We start from the raw sequence: 14,098 nt of genomic DNA on the forward strand, positions 1-14,098 counted from the left end.
CCGGAGAGGACGAGCTCGTTCTGCCAGCAGCGGCAGAAAAAAGTCAGTCTATCACAGCACCTCCTGTAGCACCGCTGCTGCTGCTGCAGCCTCATTCTTATTCTCCACCTCATCCATGAAAGAAGCCACTTGCTATGCCACAGTGATCAGTCACTCCTGCAGAGAAGAGCTGAGAGACTCTCTTATCGGCTCCCTCAACACTCCCAGCTCTGATCACGGAGCTACAGGCCTGAAGGAACAGGAACTGTTACAGTACTGAAAATAATTAAACTAAAAGGAAAATCGACGGTTCATGGCTGGACGGAACAGTCTGGGCAAAGACTAACTACATAACAGTTCCTACCTTCATAATCTCATCATTAACTCCAGATAAGAAAACAGCATCACACAAACATCCTAACTAGACTAAACCTCCTAAATCCTGTCCTAACTTTAGGATGAACCCCAACAGGGTCCTCACTTCTGTTTAAGGTCCGTTTCTATGGTTTTTAGGCAGCTGAGTCAGCAGCATAGTTCACTACCAGCATAATGAGCTCCATTTATCTCTACTGTAAAACGCTGCTTTCACTGTGAGATGATTTTCTTTTCTAACTCTGCGTTTTAAAGATCTCAGACGCTGCAGACTCGATCTCCACCGCCCCTCTGATCACCTTCGTGTGTTAATGTTGATGATGAAATATTACAGTGATGGTGGTGAATAATGAGGAGACGGAGCTGAACGTGTGTCTGTTTATTAGGAGGAGTAACGTTAGCGCGCTCGGCTAAAGCGTTTGGGAAATGGAGACTGAAACTGGGGAGCGGCGATGCTCTGATAAACAGCAGGGGGCGCTCTCAAAGTATTCACAACCTACAGTTTATCACACTTTAGTTCTGTTTGACCTTTTTTACAGCAGTAACAGCAGCTTAACTCACATTTTTAATGTTATTTTGATGACGTGTTTACGGTTCAGTTGTGTGTGTATGGACGGTTGCTAGGCAACAGACATGAGAGTTGATTATCAATGTCGTTTGAGTAGATTAGGATTTCCTAACTGAAGATAAGATGCTGTAAGATAAGATTCCTGAATTCCTGAAAGGATTTGCTTCTGTAATACAAATCTGTGAATCCAAAGACAAAAAAATAGGACGTTTCTGTAACACGACGCCTGGTTCCCATCACCACCACTACAAAGACATCTGAGTCTCTTCAATCAACCATTTCACACCAATCCGCTCTGAAATACAGTGAAATTTTGAAGAAGTGAAATTCCTCTTTAAACCAGTAGATCACTTTCAGAAAACATGCTTTCCTTTCTGGCTCCTCTACAACAGTGGAGTAAACAGAGTGGTGGTGGTGTGTTAGTGTGTGTTGCGCTGGTCTGAGTGGATCAGACACAGCAGTGCTGCTGGAGTTTTTAAACACTGTGTCCACTCACTGTCCACTCTATTAGACGCTCCTACCTTGTCAGTCCACCTTGTAGATGTAAAGTCAGAGACGATAGCTCATCTGCTGCTGCACAGTTTGTGTTGGTCATCCTCTAGTCCTTCATCAGTGGTCACAGGACGCTGCCCACAGGACGCTGTTGGCTGGATTTTTTTGGTTGGTGGACTATTCTCAGTCCAGCAGCGACACTGAGGTGTTTAAAAATTCCAGCAGCACTGCTGTGTCTGATCCACTCGCACCAGCACAACACACACTAACACACCACCACCATGTCAGTGTTACTGCAGTGCTGAGAACGATCCACCACCCAAATAGTACCTGCTCTGTGAGGGTCCATGGGGGTCCTGACCACTGAAGAACAGGGTAAAAGGGGGCTAACAAAGTATCAGAGAAACAGATGGACTACAGTCTGTAACTGTAGAACTACAAAGTGCACCTATATAGTAAGTGGAGCTGATAAAATGAACAATGAGCGTAGAAACAAGGAGGTGGTCAGAATGTTACGCCTGATCGGTGTAATTCAGTAATTCATGTGCACTGTTAGAAATAAAGGTTCTGTTCAGGTACATTTTTCGTTCATCAAGGTACAAACAGTGTAAATGTTCCTCAAAGCTCCAACAGTGGTTTTAAGGTCTGATTGTGAACCTTAAATAAGTGTTTCCAGGTGAAAAGTTCGTATTTGTACCTTTTCATAACCGAATGTTTTAAACAGAACAGTAAAATAAAGTCCTGGAGACGAGACGGGGTGTGTGGAGTCAGTACAGCTTAGAACATATCATTCAGTGGATTATGGTTCAGTTATGTTCCCTGACTAAAGGTACTGAGATGAACCCTTGAGGGTTCCACCCCAGTGACTAGAGGGGAACTGACCCAGTGACAGTTTAGCACCTTTATTTCTGAGAGTGTGTGCAATATTTCACACTGCATCTGTGTTTTGTAACTGCTATTGATTCATTTGTACTTATTGTCTATTTTGTGTCACAATATCTGTTGTATGGTAATATTTATTATTATTTGAGAGTGTGTGAAACACAATGACAACAAACCTCAACTTTTGCCCGAAGTTACCCAGTTTACTGAGAAATCCTGCTTTGTGAAATACCTGCCAGAGCTTTAAAAATACTCCTGAATACCTTAAAACAGCAAATACACCGCAAAAATGGTATCTTGTCAAGTGAAGTGATCTTAAATCTAGTCAATATATATAATATTTCCCATTTTGAGATGGTTTTGCTCTTATTATAAGATTAATTTCCTTATTTCTAGACATTTTGAAGCACATTTCTTAAAACGAGCAAAATTGTCTGCTAATAAAATCACTTAAACAGGTAAAAACTGTACAGAAATAAGGTAAATAATCTTAAATTAAGCTCACAACAACCTCAACAGGAATAATATTAGATTTATCGACAATATTTAAGATTCTTTTACTTGACAAGATACCATTTTTCCAGTGTAAACAGGACATTTTCTGACATTTCATCACCTTAAATTTTTCAAATCTGTTCTAAAACTTCCTAAAGACCTGCAGGAGTCCTGTCAGTCTCTCCATAACCAAGCGAATCCTACCGTCGCTCATTTACTGATAACAAAACTTCACTGCTCACACAAAATGGTGGCAGGAATGAGCACAACGGAGCACGTCCTGATTTCATGCAGGTGCTCAGAAACGCACAACACGACCGCGTGACTCCCACTGTCCTCAAACCAGGAGGAAGTAATCCAGCGTTCACCTGTTCTCACTGAAACACAACGCAGGTAATTCAGTGGAATGAGGAACTGCAATCCGGATCCTTTATGGGCAAACATGAGCTAAAGGTCACTTTTCAGAAGCAGTGAAGTGAAGGTGGAACCACACTTGGCTGAAATCTTAACAAAAAACCCCCACGGGAGGCTAATTTCACTGTCAACACATTATATAACGACAGGCTGCAGGGGAAATCTGATCAGAGCCGCTGATTAGGCTCAACAAAACAGATTCATGTCGGATGAATAACGATCAGGACGGCGTGCTGGAATACAGTGTGTCCCATATACTGATAACGGCTGAGAGACTTCTGGTTAAATATTACACACAAGACTTTACGGCGACGAACGTTCGTCCCACAGCTTCTGCAAACATCTTTCTTGGGCTCCACTGGAGGCCTGTAAATTATTACATAATCACCTGATTGATTATATTCTACAGTTTTTGCAAAATACACCTTTAGAGGGCGGCGCTGAGCGACGTTTGTTTATTTGATGTTTGTTAATGACGCCTTTAGAGGGCGGCGCTGAGCGACCTTCGTTTATTTGATGGTTGTTAAGGACACCTTTAGAGGGCGGCGCTGAGCAGCGTTTGTTTATTTGATGGTCGTTAATGACGCCTTTAGAGGGCGACGCTGAGTGATGTTTGTTTATTTGATGTTTGTTAATGACGCCTTTAGAGGGCGACGCTGAGCGACGTTTGTTTATCTGATGTTGTTAAGGACGCCTTTAGAGGGCGGCACCAAGCGACGTGTGTTTATCTGATGGTTGTTAAGGACGCCTTTAGGGGCGGCGCCGAGCGACGTGTGTTTATCTGATGGTTGTTAAGGACGCCTTTAGAGGGCGGCGCCGAGCGACATGTGTTTTTCTGATGGTTGTCAAGGACACCTTTAGAGGGCGGCGCTGAGCGACGTGTGTTTATTTGATGTTGGTTAATGGCGCCTTTAGAGGGCGGCGCCTTCAGAGGGCAGCGCCTTTAGAGGGCGGCGCTGAGCGACGTTTGTTTATTTGATGGTTGTTTATGATGCCTTTAGAGGGCGGCGCTGAGCGACGTTTGTTTATTTGATGGTTGTTTATGATGCCTTTAGAGGGCGGCGCTGAGCAACGTGTGTTTATTTGATGTTGGTTAATGGCGCCTTTAGAGGGCGGCGCTGAGCGACCTTCGTTTATTTGATGGTTGTTAATGACGCCTTTAGAGGGCGGCGCTGAGCGACCTTCGTTTATTTGATGGTTGTTAATGACGCCTTTAGAGGGCGGCGCTGAGCGACCTTCGTTTATTTGATGGTTGTTAATGACGCCTTTAGAGGGCGGCGCTGAGCGACCTTCGTTTATTTGATGGTTGTTAATGACGCCTTTAGAGGGCGGCGCTGAGCGACCTTCGTTTATTTGATGGTTGTTAATGACGCCTTTAGAGGGCGGCGCTGAGCGACCTTCGTTTATTTGATGGTTGTTAATGACGCCTTTAGAGGGCGGCGCTGAGCGACCTTCGTTTATTTGATGGTTGTTAATGACGCCTTTAGAGGGCGGCGCTGAGCGACCTTCGTTTATTTGATGGTTGTTAATGACACCTTTAGAGGGCGGCGCTGAGCGACCTTCGTTTATTTGATGGTTGTTGACGATGCCTTTAGAGGGCGGCGCTGAGCGACGTTTGTTTATTTGCTGTTTGTTAATGGCGCCTTTAGAGGGCGGCACTGAGCGACGTTTGTTTATCTGATGGCTGTTAATGACGCCTTTAGAGGGCGGCGCTGAGCGACGTTTGTTTATCTGAAGGCTGTTAATGACGCCTTTAGAGGGCGATGCTGAGTGATGTTTGTTCATCTGATGGTTGTTAATGACGCCTTTAGAGGGCGGTGCTGAGCGACGTTTGTTTATTTGATGTTTGTTAATGACGCCTTTAGAGGGCAGCGCTGAGCGACGTTTGTTTATCTGATGGCTGTTAATGACGCCTTTAGAGGGCGGCGCTGAGCGACGTTTGTTTATTTGATGTTTGTTACTGGCGCCTTTAGAGGGCAGCGATGAGCGACGTTTGTTTATTTGATGTTTGTTAATGACGCCTTTAGAGGGCGGCGCTGAGCGACGTTTGTTTATTTGATGTTTGTTAATGGCGCCTTTAGAGGGCGGCGCTGAGCGGCGTTTGTTTATCTGATGGCTGTTAATGACGCCTTTAGAGGGCGGCGCTGAGCGACGTTTGTTTATCTGATGGCTGTTAATGACGCCTTTAGAGGGCGATGCTGAGTGATGTTTGTTCATCTGATGGTTGTTAATGACGCCTTTAGAGGGCGGTGCTGAGCGACGTTTGTTTATTTGATGTTTGTTAATGACGCCTTTAGAGGGCAGCGCTGAGCGACGTTTGTTTATCTGATGGCTGTTAATGACGCCTTTAGAGGGCGGCGCTGAGCGACGTTTGTTTATTTGATGTTTGTTACTGGCGCCTTTAGAGGGCAGCGATGAGCGACGTTTGTTTATTTGATGTTTGTTAATGACGCCTTTAGAGGGCGACGCTGAGCGACGTTTGTTTATCTGATGGCTGTTAATGACGCCTTTAGAGGGCAGAGCTGAGCGACGTGTGTTTATTTGATGTTTGTTAATGACGCCTTTAGAGGGCGGCGCTGAGCGACCTTCGTTTATTTGATGGTCGTTAATGATGCCTTTAGAGGGCGGCGCTGAGCGACGTTTGTTTATTTGATGTTGTTAATGGCGCCTTTAGAGGGCGGCGCAGAGCGACGTTTGTTTATTTGATGGTCGTTAATGACGCCTTTAGAGGGCGGCGCTGAGCAACGTGTGTCTATTTGATGTTTGTTAATGACGCCTTTAGAGGGCGGCGCTGAGTGACGTGTGTCTATTTGATGGTTGTCAATGACGATTTTACGATGCAGTGCCTCCTTTACTAAAAGCCACACAGCTGTTTTATGTGAAGTAGCCTAAACTTCTGATGCGCCATTAGGGAACACAGGTGTCTCTCCTATCCAGGTGAAACTGGTCACATCACCTTACAGATTTACACACTTCAGCCCTTTGCTAATATGAAATTTACCTGCTGAAGCCTCAGCCAGCTCTGCTCTAGAGAAACTTACCGAGTCAGAACTGTTCACAGTGGTGGTGATAGGAACCGGACGTCCACCTCTAAAAGCTCCCTCACAGAAAGTTACTAAACAACTGAAAGTGGTTACTAAGACACTGTTTCACAAATTTTATGAAAATCTTTTGGCATTAAAATGTATTTTTTAAACTCCATTCACGGTGGAGGGATACATGCAGGGCGCTGTGAGGCAAAATAGTCCCCAGAGAAAACTTATCATTTTAGATTTTCCACTGTTTTCCATCATCAACATTTCAACCCTCCTTAAAAGTCCAAACTCATCTAATTATTTTGGTCTGATTTATTTTTATTTATTTATTTTTAATATGTATAGTAGTTTTCAGTAGGTTGTGGAAGTGCACTACAACATAGTTGATCTTATTTTGATCTTAATTAATTTTATTAACTATTTTTATATTATTCTTTTAATATATATCGCTGTTGTCGGAAGAAAACCTCGCATCTCCAAATTTTACAGGAGAAGGAAAAAACCTACTTTACTTTCAATGTAAGTCAATGGAACCAGACGTTTTTCCAAGTAATTTTGGGTCATTTCTTTTGGACTATTTATCATGAAATTTACACACAATGTAAAGAGGTGTTTTCAAAACATGTCAAAAACTGAAAAACAACAAAAATGGAGATACAAGGTTTTCGTCCGACAACAGCGATATATAATTTATTTATTTTTTCCTTTTTTTGGGGTTTCAATTGAATTATATTTAATGTTCCACCGTTAAAAGACGTTGTTTTTTTTTTTAATTTTGCATAATAAATACATGATGCGTCCAAAGTCAATGAGTAACTGTGTTAAATAATGCTGATCTCAATATTAAGCAAAATGACTGAGACTATGAGATTACAAGAATATGATTGTTGCCATAATCAAGCAGCCCTAGTCGAATGAAAATCAATGAAATTCCCCTTTAACAGTGTCCAGCTGCTGCCGGTTTATCTGTATTGTAGGTCTGCCCTGCCAGCTACTTACTGTAAACGTGTTAACACCAACACTACTATCATTAACAGCCCCCCATAAAGCAAACGCACGGCAGCTGAACTGAGAGCAGCGAAGCGCTTTCCGACATGAGCCTGTGTGACTGGTTTGACTGGCTCACTATGCAGAAAATCCACTTTAACTTAGAAAAAATTAAAGCACCAACACATCTGGCACGGTCTGTTACAGTGACCAACACTTACTGAACCTGTTAGAGATTTACTGCCACTACCTGATGTCTCCACAGTGACTACACTGTCCAAATATGTATCTCTGCCATGGTTCACTATGTTGAGATGTACACAAAGTTCATTCAGAGTGGTTTGGTGTGAAATGGTTCAGATGTCTTTACAGTGGTGGTGATAGGAACCAGGGGTCGCCATGACTACAACACAAATATAGACATTTTATTTACTATCCAGAACCACCAGTGAACCTACACGAGTCTTCTGAGGTTCTGATGATGGAAAAATAGTGATAAATCTGAAATAACAGTTTTCTTTGGGGACTATTTTGCCTCTGCATATATTATAAAAACATATTTAGGTGCTCAAAGCTCCTCAAAACTATTGTAAAGCAATGACTCATATTCATAACCATGTCATATACCAACTCTAAAAGCTGTGTCAATGCATTAAAGCTGAAAACACTTCAGACATCAGGTTCCTATCACAGCCCACTGTGAGCCTCTCTACATCTTTATCTAGAACGGCACATTTCAAATCAAAACCACACTGAATGACTTTTTTTACACTGTAGCAATTTAACAATACAGATATTTTGGACGATAAGTGGAATTCCCCTTTAATACCACACTGGCCTTGAAGTTGTTTGAGTCAGAGAAGCTTCTGAGGCAGCGTAAGACACTAAATTAAAGGGGAATTCCACTGATTTTTCAAAGTTTCTGTATAATTCAGTGGTTTAGATGTAAACAGTCGTTCAGAGTGGTTTGGTGTGAAATGGTTCAGATGTCTTTACAGTGGTGGTGATAGGAACCAGGTGTTGCCAAGTCTACAACACAAATATAGGTATTTTATTTAATATCCAAAACCACCAGTGAACCTACATGTGTCTTCTGAGCTGTCTTCTGGCAAAATAGTGGAAAACCTGAAATAATTTTTTTTTTTGCGGGGCTATTTTACCTTGGAACAAACTTTTTGTATCCTTCCACCACGAATACATTAAAATAAATTGAAAAAAATACGTTTTGGGCCACAACTTTATCATAAAACTACTGTAAAGCAACGTCTCATACATGAGGCAGCATTCCATGTAATAACCTTATGAGGGAGCTTTTAGAGGTGGACGTCTGGTTCCTATCACCACCACTGTGAACAGTTCTGACTCTGTAAGTTTCTCTAGAACGGAGCGTTTCACACCAAACCGCTCTGAACGACTCTGTTTACATTTCCATCATTTAATCACGCAGGAAATTTGGAAAATTGGTGGAGTTCCCCTTTAAGAGAGTAGCGAGGGTGGTAGCTACTGAAGCTATGGTAATGTTAGCCAACGAGTTAGCTACTGTCTCTGTCTCTGTCTCGAGAATATCAGAATCTCCCGACAAACTTAAACTTTATCACGGGATATTCAGCCCTAAAACATGAGATAAACTGTAGTGATGTTCGCAGTGTGGGAAAAACAGCACATTAGACGAGCTGGGATCGCTAATAGCCAAGTTAGCTTAGCTAAGTTAGCTAACGCTAATGCTACTTTCAGAGCTGCAAAGCAAAACAACGCTAAAGTCGGCTTCCTATTCGCCAGCGTCGTGTTCGAATTCCCCGTTCCACCTTAAATTTTGCAGCAGTTACATTCCGTTCCACCTTACATGGTGTAGCGCTTAGATTCTGGCGCCTCAGGGTCTTGTTCGAATTTTCCCGTTCCACCTTAAATGGTGCAGCGGATACACTCTGGGTCCTCAGGCACAAGAACGTAACTGCTTCACCATTTAAGGTGGAACGGGAAAATTCGAACAAGAAGCTGAGACGCCGGAATGTAACTGCTGCAGAATTTAAGGTGGAACGCGAAATTCGAACGAGACGCCGAGGCGCCAGAATCCAAGCACCACACCACTTAAGGTGGAACGGAATGTCACTGCTGCACCATTTAAGGTGGAACGCGAAATCAGAACAAGAAGCTGAGGCGCTAGAATGCAAGTGCTACACCACTTAAGGTGGAACGGAAAAATGTAAAACATGAAGCTAAGGCGCCAGAACGTCACATGCACTATTTAAGGTGGTACGCGAAATTCGAACGAGAAGCCGAGGCGCCAGAATGTCACCGATGCAGCATTTAAGGTGGAACCCGAATTCGAGCGAGAAGCTGAGGCGCCAGAGTGTAACTGCTGCACCATTTAAGGTGGAACGGGGAAATTGAAACAAGTAGCTGTCCAGCCTAACAGCGCTGTGATAAGCTGGCACAGTGTAAACGAGTGAAGGTGGCTGGACTTACAGTGCATTTTTTGCCCAGGTGGCTGTAAAGCATGTCATTTTCTTGATTGGTGAGCAGGATGGAGCCGACGTTGTTGGGCCCCCTCCTCTGCGGCGGCTGCCCGCTCATGTTTGTGGACTCTACCGGCTACAGGACGGTCCGAAATCACGGCGGTGGGGGAGCTGGACCTTAAAGCAAGCGGTCATTGGTCTGTGATCGCTGCGGTCGCTGTTTTGAGATGTGACACGGCCGGAAAAGAAGAGACAGGCGAGAAGTTCTGGGCTAGAAGTTGTTCCAGGCTGTGAGGGAGTGAGGGAGAGAGGGAGAGGGAATCGCCGGGCCCAGGACTCCAAACTCAGGGAAACTCCGCTCCATCCGCGCCTCGGTCCACCATTGCGGAATGATACGGCGATGTTCTAGCCTCGCAGCCCGGAGAACCGTCGATGTCGCCCCGGTTGTTAGGAGGCCGAAAGGTCGGTCAGAAGTTCGCACTTCGGAGCTGTTCGGCTGCTGTCAGGCTGCGTTCTGGAAGAGGAATGCAGCGAGTGGGCGGGGCCTCGGCGAGAACGGGCGGGGCCAACTGAGTCAACACGGGATAACGAAGATGTCAATCAAACTTTTTTTTTTAATCCATTGAATCTTCACGTGACAGGGCAATACATAAATAACAAAGTAAAAAAATAGACAAATAAAAAATAAATAATAAAAATAAAATAATAATAATAATAATAATAATAAAATAAATCTGACTGGTATATAAAGTCATACATGTGTATGTATGTATAATCTATGTATCATCTATGTTACTCAGTGCAGTGTTTTAATTATTTCATTTCACAAAAGAGCATTTTTTATTCTGTTTTATGATAAAGAATCATAAAAAATCCAGCCATAAATTAGCAACCCATGCCATGACTCTGGTTTTGTATATATAAAATTTGCCAAACAAGGTTCATGCTTTCATAATCTCATTTATTGTGCATGAATTAGGAACAAGGCTATGTCAATCAAGCCTGAGGGGGGTTGGGCGGGGCTAGTGAGGATGGAATGCGTGACACATGGACATGACTGAACTCGAAATCAGTCTCTCAGTCCTGCCTTAAAGGGACATTCCACCGTCTTTTCAAAAGTTCTGCATAAGTCAATCACTGAGATGTAAACAGAGTGATTCAGGGTGGTTTTGTTGTGAAATGGTTCAGATGTCTTTACAGTGGTGCTGATAGCATATTTTGTCTTAAGCTGGTTTGTGTGTGTCACACTGCTATGGATGGGTTTTAAAAATACTTTTCAGGTCAAAACCTTTCATCAGAACTATTGTACACCAATGTCTCAGACGTCAGGCGGCATATTATTAACCATTACCTGTAATAACTTTCTGTGAGGGAGCTTTTAGAGCAGCGGTCACCAACCCAGAGATCTACCTTGCTGCAGAGTCTAGTTCCAACCACAATCTGCCACGCCTGCTCTGGCTAATAAGCTTCCTCAGAAGTCCTTGGTTGGCTGCATCAGATGCCTAAGTGTTAGGTAAGGAGGAGGCAGCATGTTTGGTGTAGGATGGAAGTAAACTCAGCAGTAACCACTGTTCTAAAATCATTAAACTCTTCAGACGTCTGGTTCCTATCACCACTACTGTGAACAATTATGACTCGATAAGCTTCTGTACACACTTAAAAATATGGTTTTTATGGGTTTTTAGTAAAGAAAATGGTTCCAGATAGAACCATGAACACTCATGATTACAGGGTTCTTTGCGTCATGAACAGGTTCTTCAGATTGATGGAGAATGTGTTGTATATGGGTCTGTATAGCACCAAAAAGGGTTCTTCTATTGTTACGATGTCAAGCCTGTTACAGTAGAAGAACCCTTTTTGCTATATAGATCCCTTTTCAAAAAGGTTCTATACAGAACCATCTTTCACGATGCAAAGAACCACTTAATAATGCAAAGCGTTCTTTAAGTGTTTATGGTTCTATATATAGAACCATTTCTTTACTAAAGAACCCTTTAAGAACCATCTTTTTTAAGCATGTAGAACGGAGCATTTCACACCAAACCACTCTGAATGAACTTTGTTTACATCTTAACCATTTAGTTATGCAGACGTTTTGATAAATAGGTGTAGTTCCCCTTTAATTAGGCAAAAATACATTAAATAGACAGTACAGTATACATTATATGGCCCAAACGTTGTCTCCTAATTATTGAGGTCACAGAGCAGGTACTATTTGGGTGGTGGGTCATTCTCAGCACTGCAGTAACACTGACGTGGTGGTGGTGTGTTAGTGTGTGTTGAGCTGGTACGAGTGGATCAGACACAGCAGTGCTGCTGGAGTTTTTAAACACCTCAGTGTCACTGCTGGACTGAGAATAGTCCACCAACCAAAAATATCCAGCCAACAGCGTCCTGTGGGCAGCGTCCTGTGACCACTGATGAAGGACTAGAGGATGACCAACACAAACTGTGCAGCAGCAGATGAGCTATCGTCTCTGACTTTACATCTACAAGGTGGACTGACAAGGTAGGAGTGTCTAATAGAGTGGACAGTGAGTGGACACAGTGTTTAAAAACTCCAGCAGCACTGCTGTGTCTGATCCACTCGTACCAGCTCAACACACACTAACACACCACCACCACGTCAGTGTTACTGCAGTGCTGAGAATGATCCCCCACCCAAATAGTACCTGCTCTGTGAGGGTCCATGGGGGTCCTGACCACTGAAGAACAGGGTAAAAGGGGGCTAACAAAGTATCAGAGAAACAGATGGACTACAGTCTGTAACTGTAGAACTACAAAGTGCACCTATATAGTAAGTGGAGCTGATAAAATGGACAATGAGTGTAGAAACAAGGAGGTGGTCAGAATGTTATGCCTGATCAGTGTGTTAACTACATTTAAGGCATGTTTCAGTTGCTGAGATATCATATTTTTTGCAGTGTGATATGTGTATCCATGCCTCTCATTGTTAATATAAGCTCATGTTGTTACTCCAGTTATAATCTGTGTGGAATTATGAATAGTAATATTAGTTTTCTAGGTCATAGAATTCCTAAAATGCTTCTACATGATTGGGAAATGTTAGAAACGTATGCAGGGTTTAAAGTATGGCGGAACTGTTAGTCACTGACACTTGACACACTAGAACTGCTCTTGTTTTTGGGCTGGTGTAAGCCACGCCCATGCATGACTGAACCGTGAGGTAAAGAGAGAGAACCTGAAGAACCGGCCAGATAAGAGAGGCCATAAAAAGAGAGAGAGAGAGCACACCATGCCAAAGGACGAGAAGTTAAAGGAAAAGTTATCTTAGTTTCCTTCCTGTAGCTCAGTTCACTGAATCTGTGTTACTTTATCTTGTCACCTTAAAGGGGAATTCCACCAATTTTTCAAAATTTCTCCATAATTCAGTGGTGAGGGAGTAAACAGAGTCATTCAGAGTGGTTTGATGTGAAACGGCTCAGTAGGGCGGGGCAATATGACAATATTTATCATTACTATGATAAATTCTCACAATACAATATGCTTTTATGATCGGATCGTGACATCATCAGTGCTTGTAGCCACTGACCAACCGCATGTTTCATTATAAACAGGGCAAAATGAGTCTGTTTAACTGGATTTGGTGCCAAATATTGAATAAAATGACTGTGTTCACAGATTTTGATGCACTCTTAAAAATGATGGTTCTTCAAGGGTTCCTTATTAAAGAAAATGGTTCTATATACAACCACATTTCCAAAAAAGTTGGGACGCTGTGCAGAATGTGAATAAAAATAGAATGCAATGATGTGCAAATCATGTAAACCATATATTTAAAGGAAAATATCAATATCAAATGTTGAAACTGAGAAATTTTATTGTTTTCTGAAAATGATATGCCCATTTTGAATTTGATGCCAACAACGCATTCCAAAAAAGTTGGGACGGGGGCCTGTTTACCACTGTGTTTCATCACCTCTTCTTTAACAACACTCTGTAAGTGTTTGGGAACTGAGGAGACACTGCTGTAGTTTAGAAAGTGAAATGTTTCCCTGTTCTTGCTTGATACAGGATTTCAGCTGCTCATCAGTTCAAGGTCGCCTTTGTCGTATTTTTCATTTCATAATGCCCCAAATGTTATCAGTGGTGACAGATCTGGACTGCAGGCAGGTCAGCTTAGCACCAGGACTCTTTTAATACAGAGCAGTGCTGCTTTAATACATGCAGAATGTGGTTTTACATCGTCTTGCTGAAATAATCAAGGCCTGCCCTGAAAAAGACGTCGTCTGGATGGCAGCATATGTTGCCAAAACATGTATATATCGTTCAGCATTAATGGTGCCTTCACAGATGTGCACGTCACCCATGCCATGTGCACTAATGCCCCCTAAACCATCATGAATACTGGCTTTTGAACTGTGCACTGATAACAAGCTGAGTGGTCTTTAGCCCAG

General features: G+C 42.8%; 1 protein-coding gene across 2 annotated transcripts in view; it reads right to left on the reverse strand.

The window, feature by feature from the left end:
• Positions 1–10,224, reverse strand: part of waslb (WASP like actin nucleation promoting factor b) — a 53,895-nt gene extending 43,671 nt beyond the window's left edge. The window contains exon 1 of one of the 2 annotated variants that reach the window (XM_036577773.1): positions 9,691–10,224. In XM_036577773.1, coding sequence (XP_036433666.1) covers positions 9,691–9,798 — 108 coding nt within the window. In that variant the 5' untranslated portion in view covers positions 9,799–10,224. The remainder of the gene's footprint in view (positions 1–9,690) is intronic. The other variant, XM_036577772.1, reaches the window with a different exon arrangement.
• Between the last annotated feature and the right edge of the window lie 3,874 nt (positions 10,225–14,098).

Source organism: Colossoma macropomum, unplaced genomic scaffold, assembly GCF_904425465.1.
Source record: "Colossoma macropomum unplaced genomic scaffold, Colossoma_macropomum, whole genome shotgun sequence".
NCBI classification, from domain to species: domain Eukaryota; kingdom Metazoa; phylum Chordata; class Actinopteri; order Characiformes; family Serrasalmidae; genus Colossoma; species Colossoma macropomum.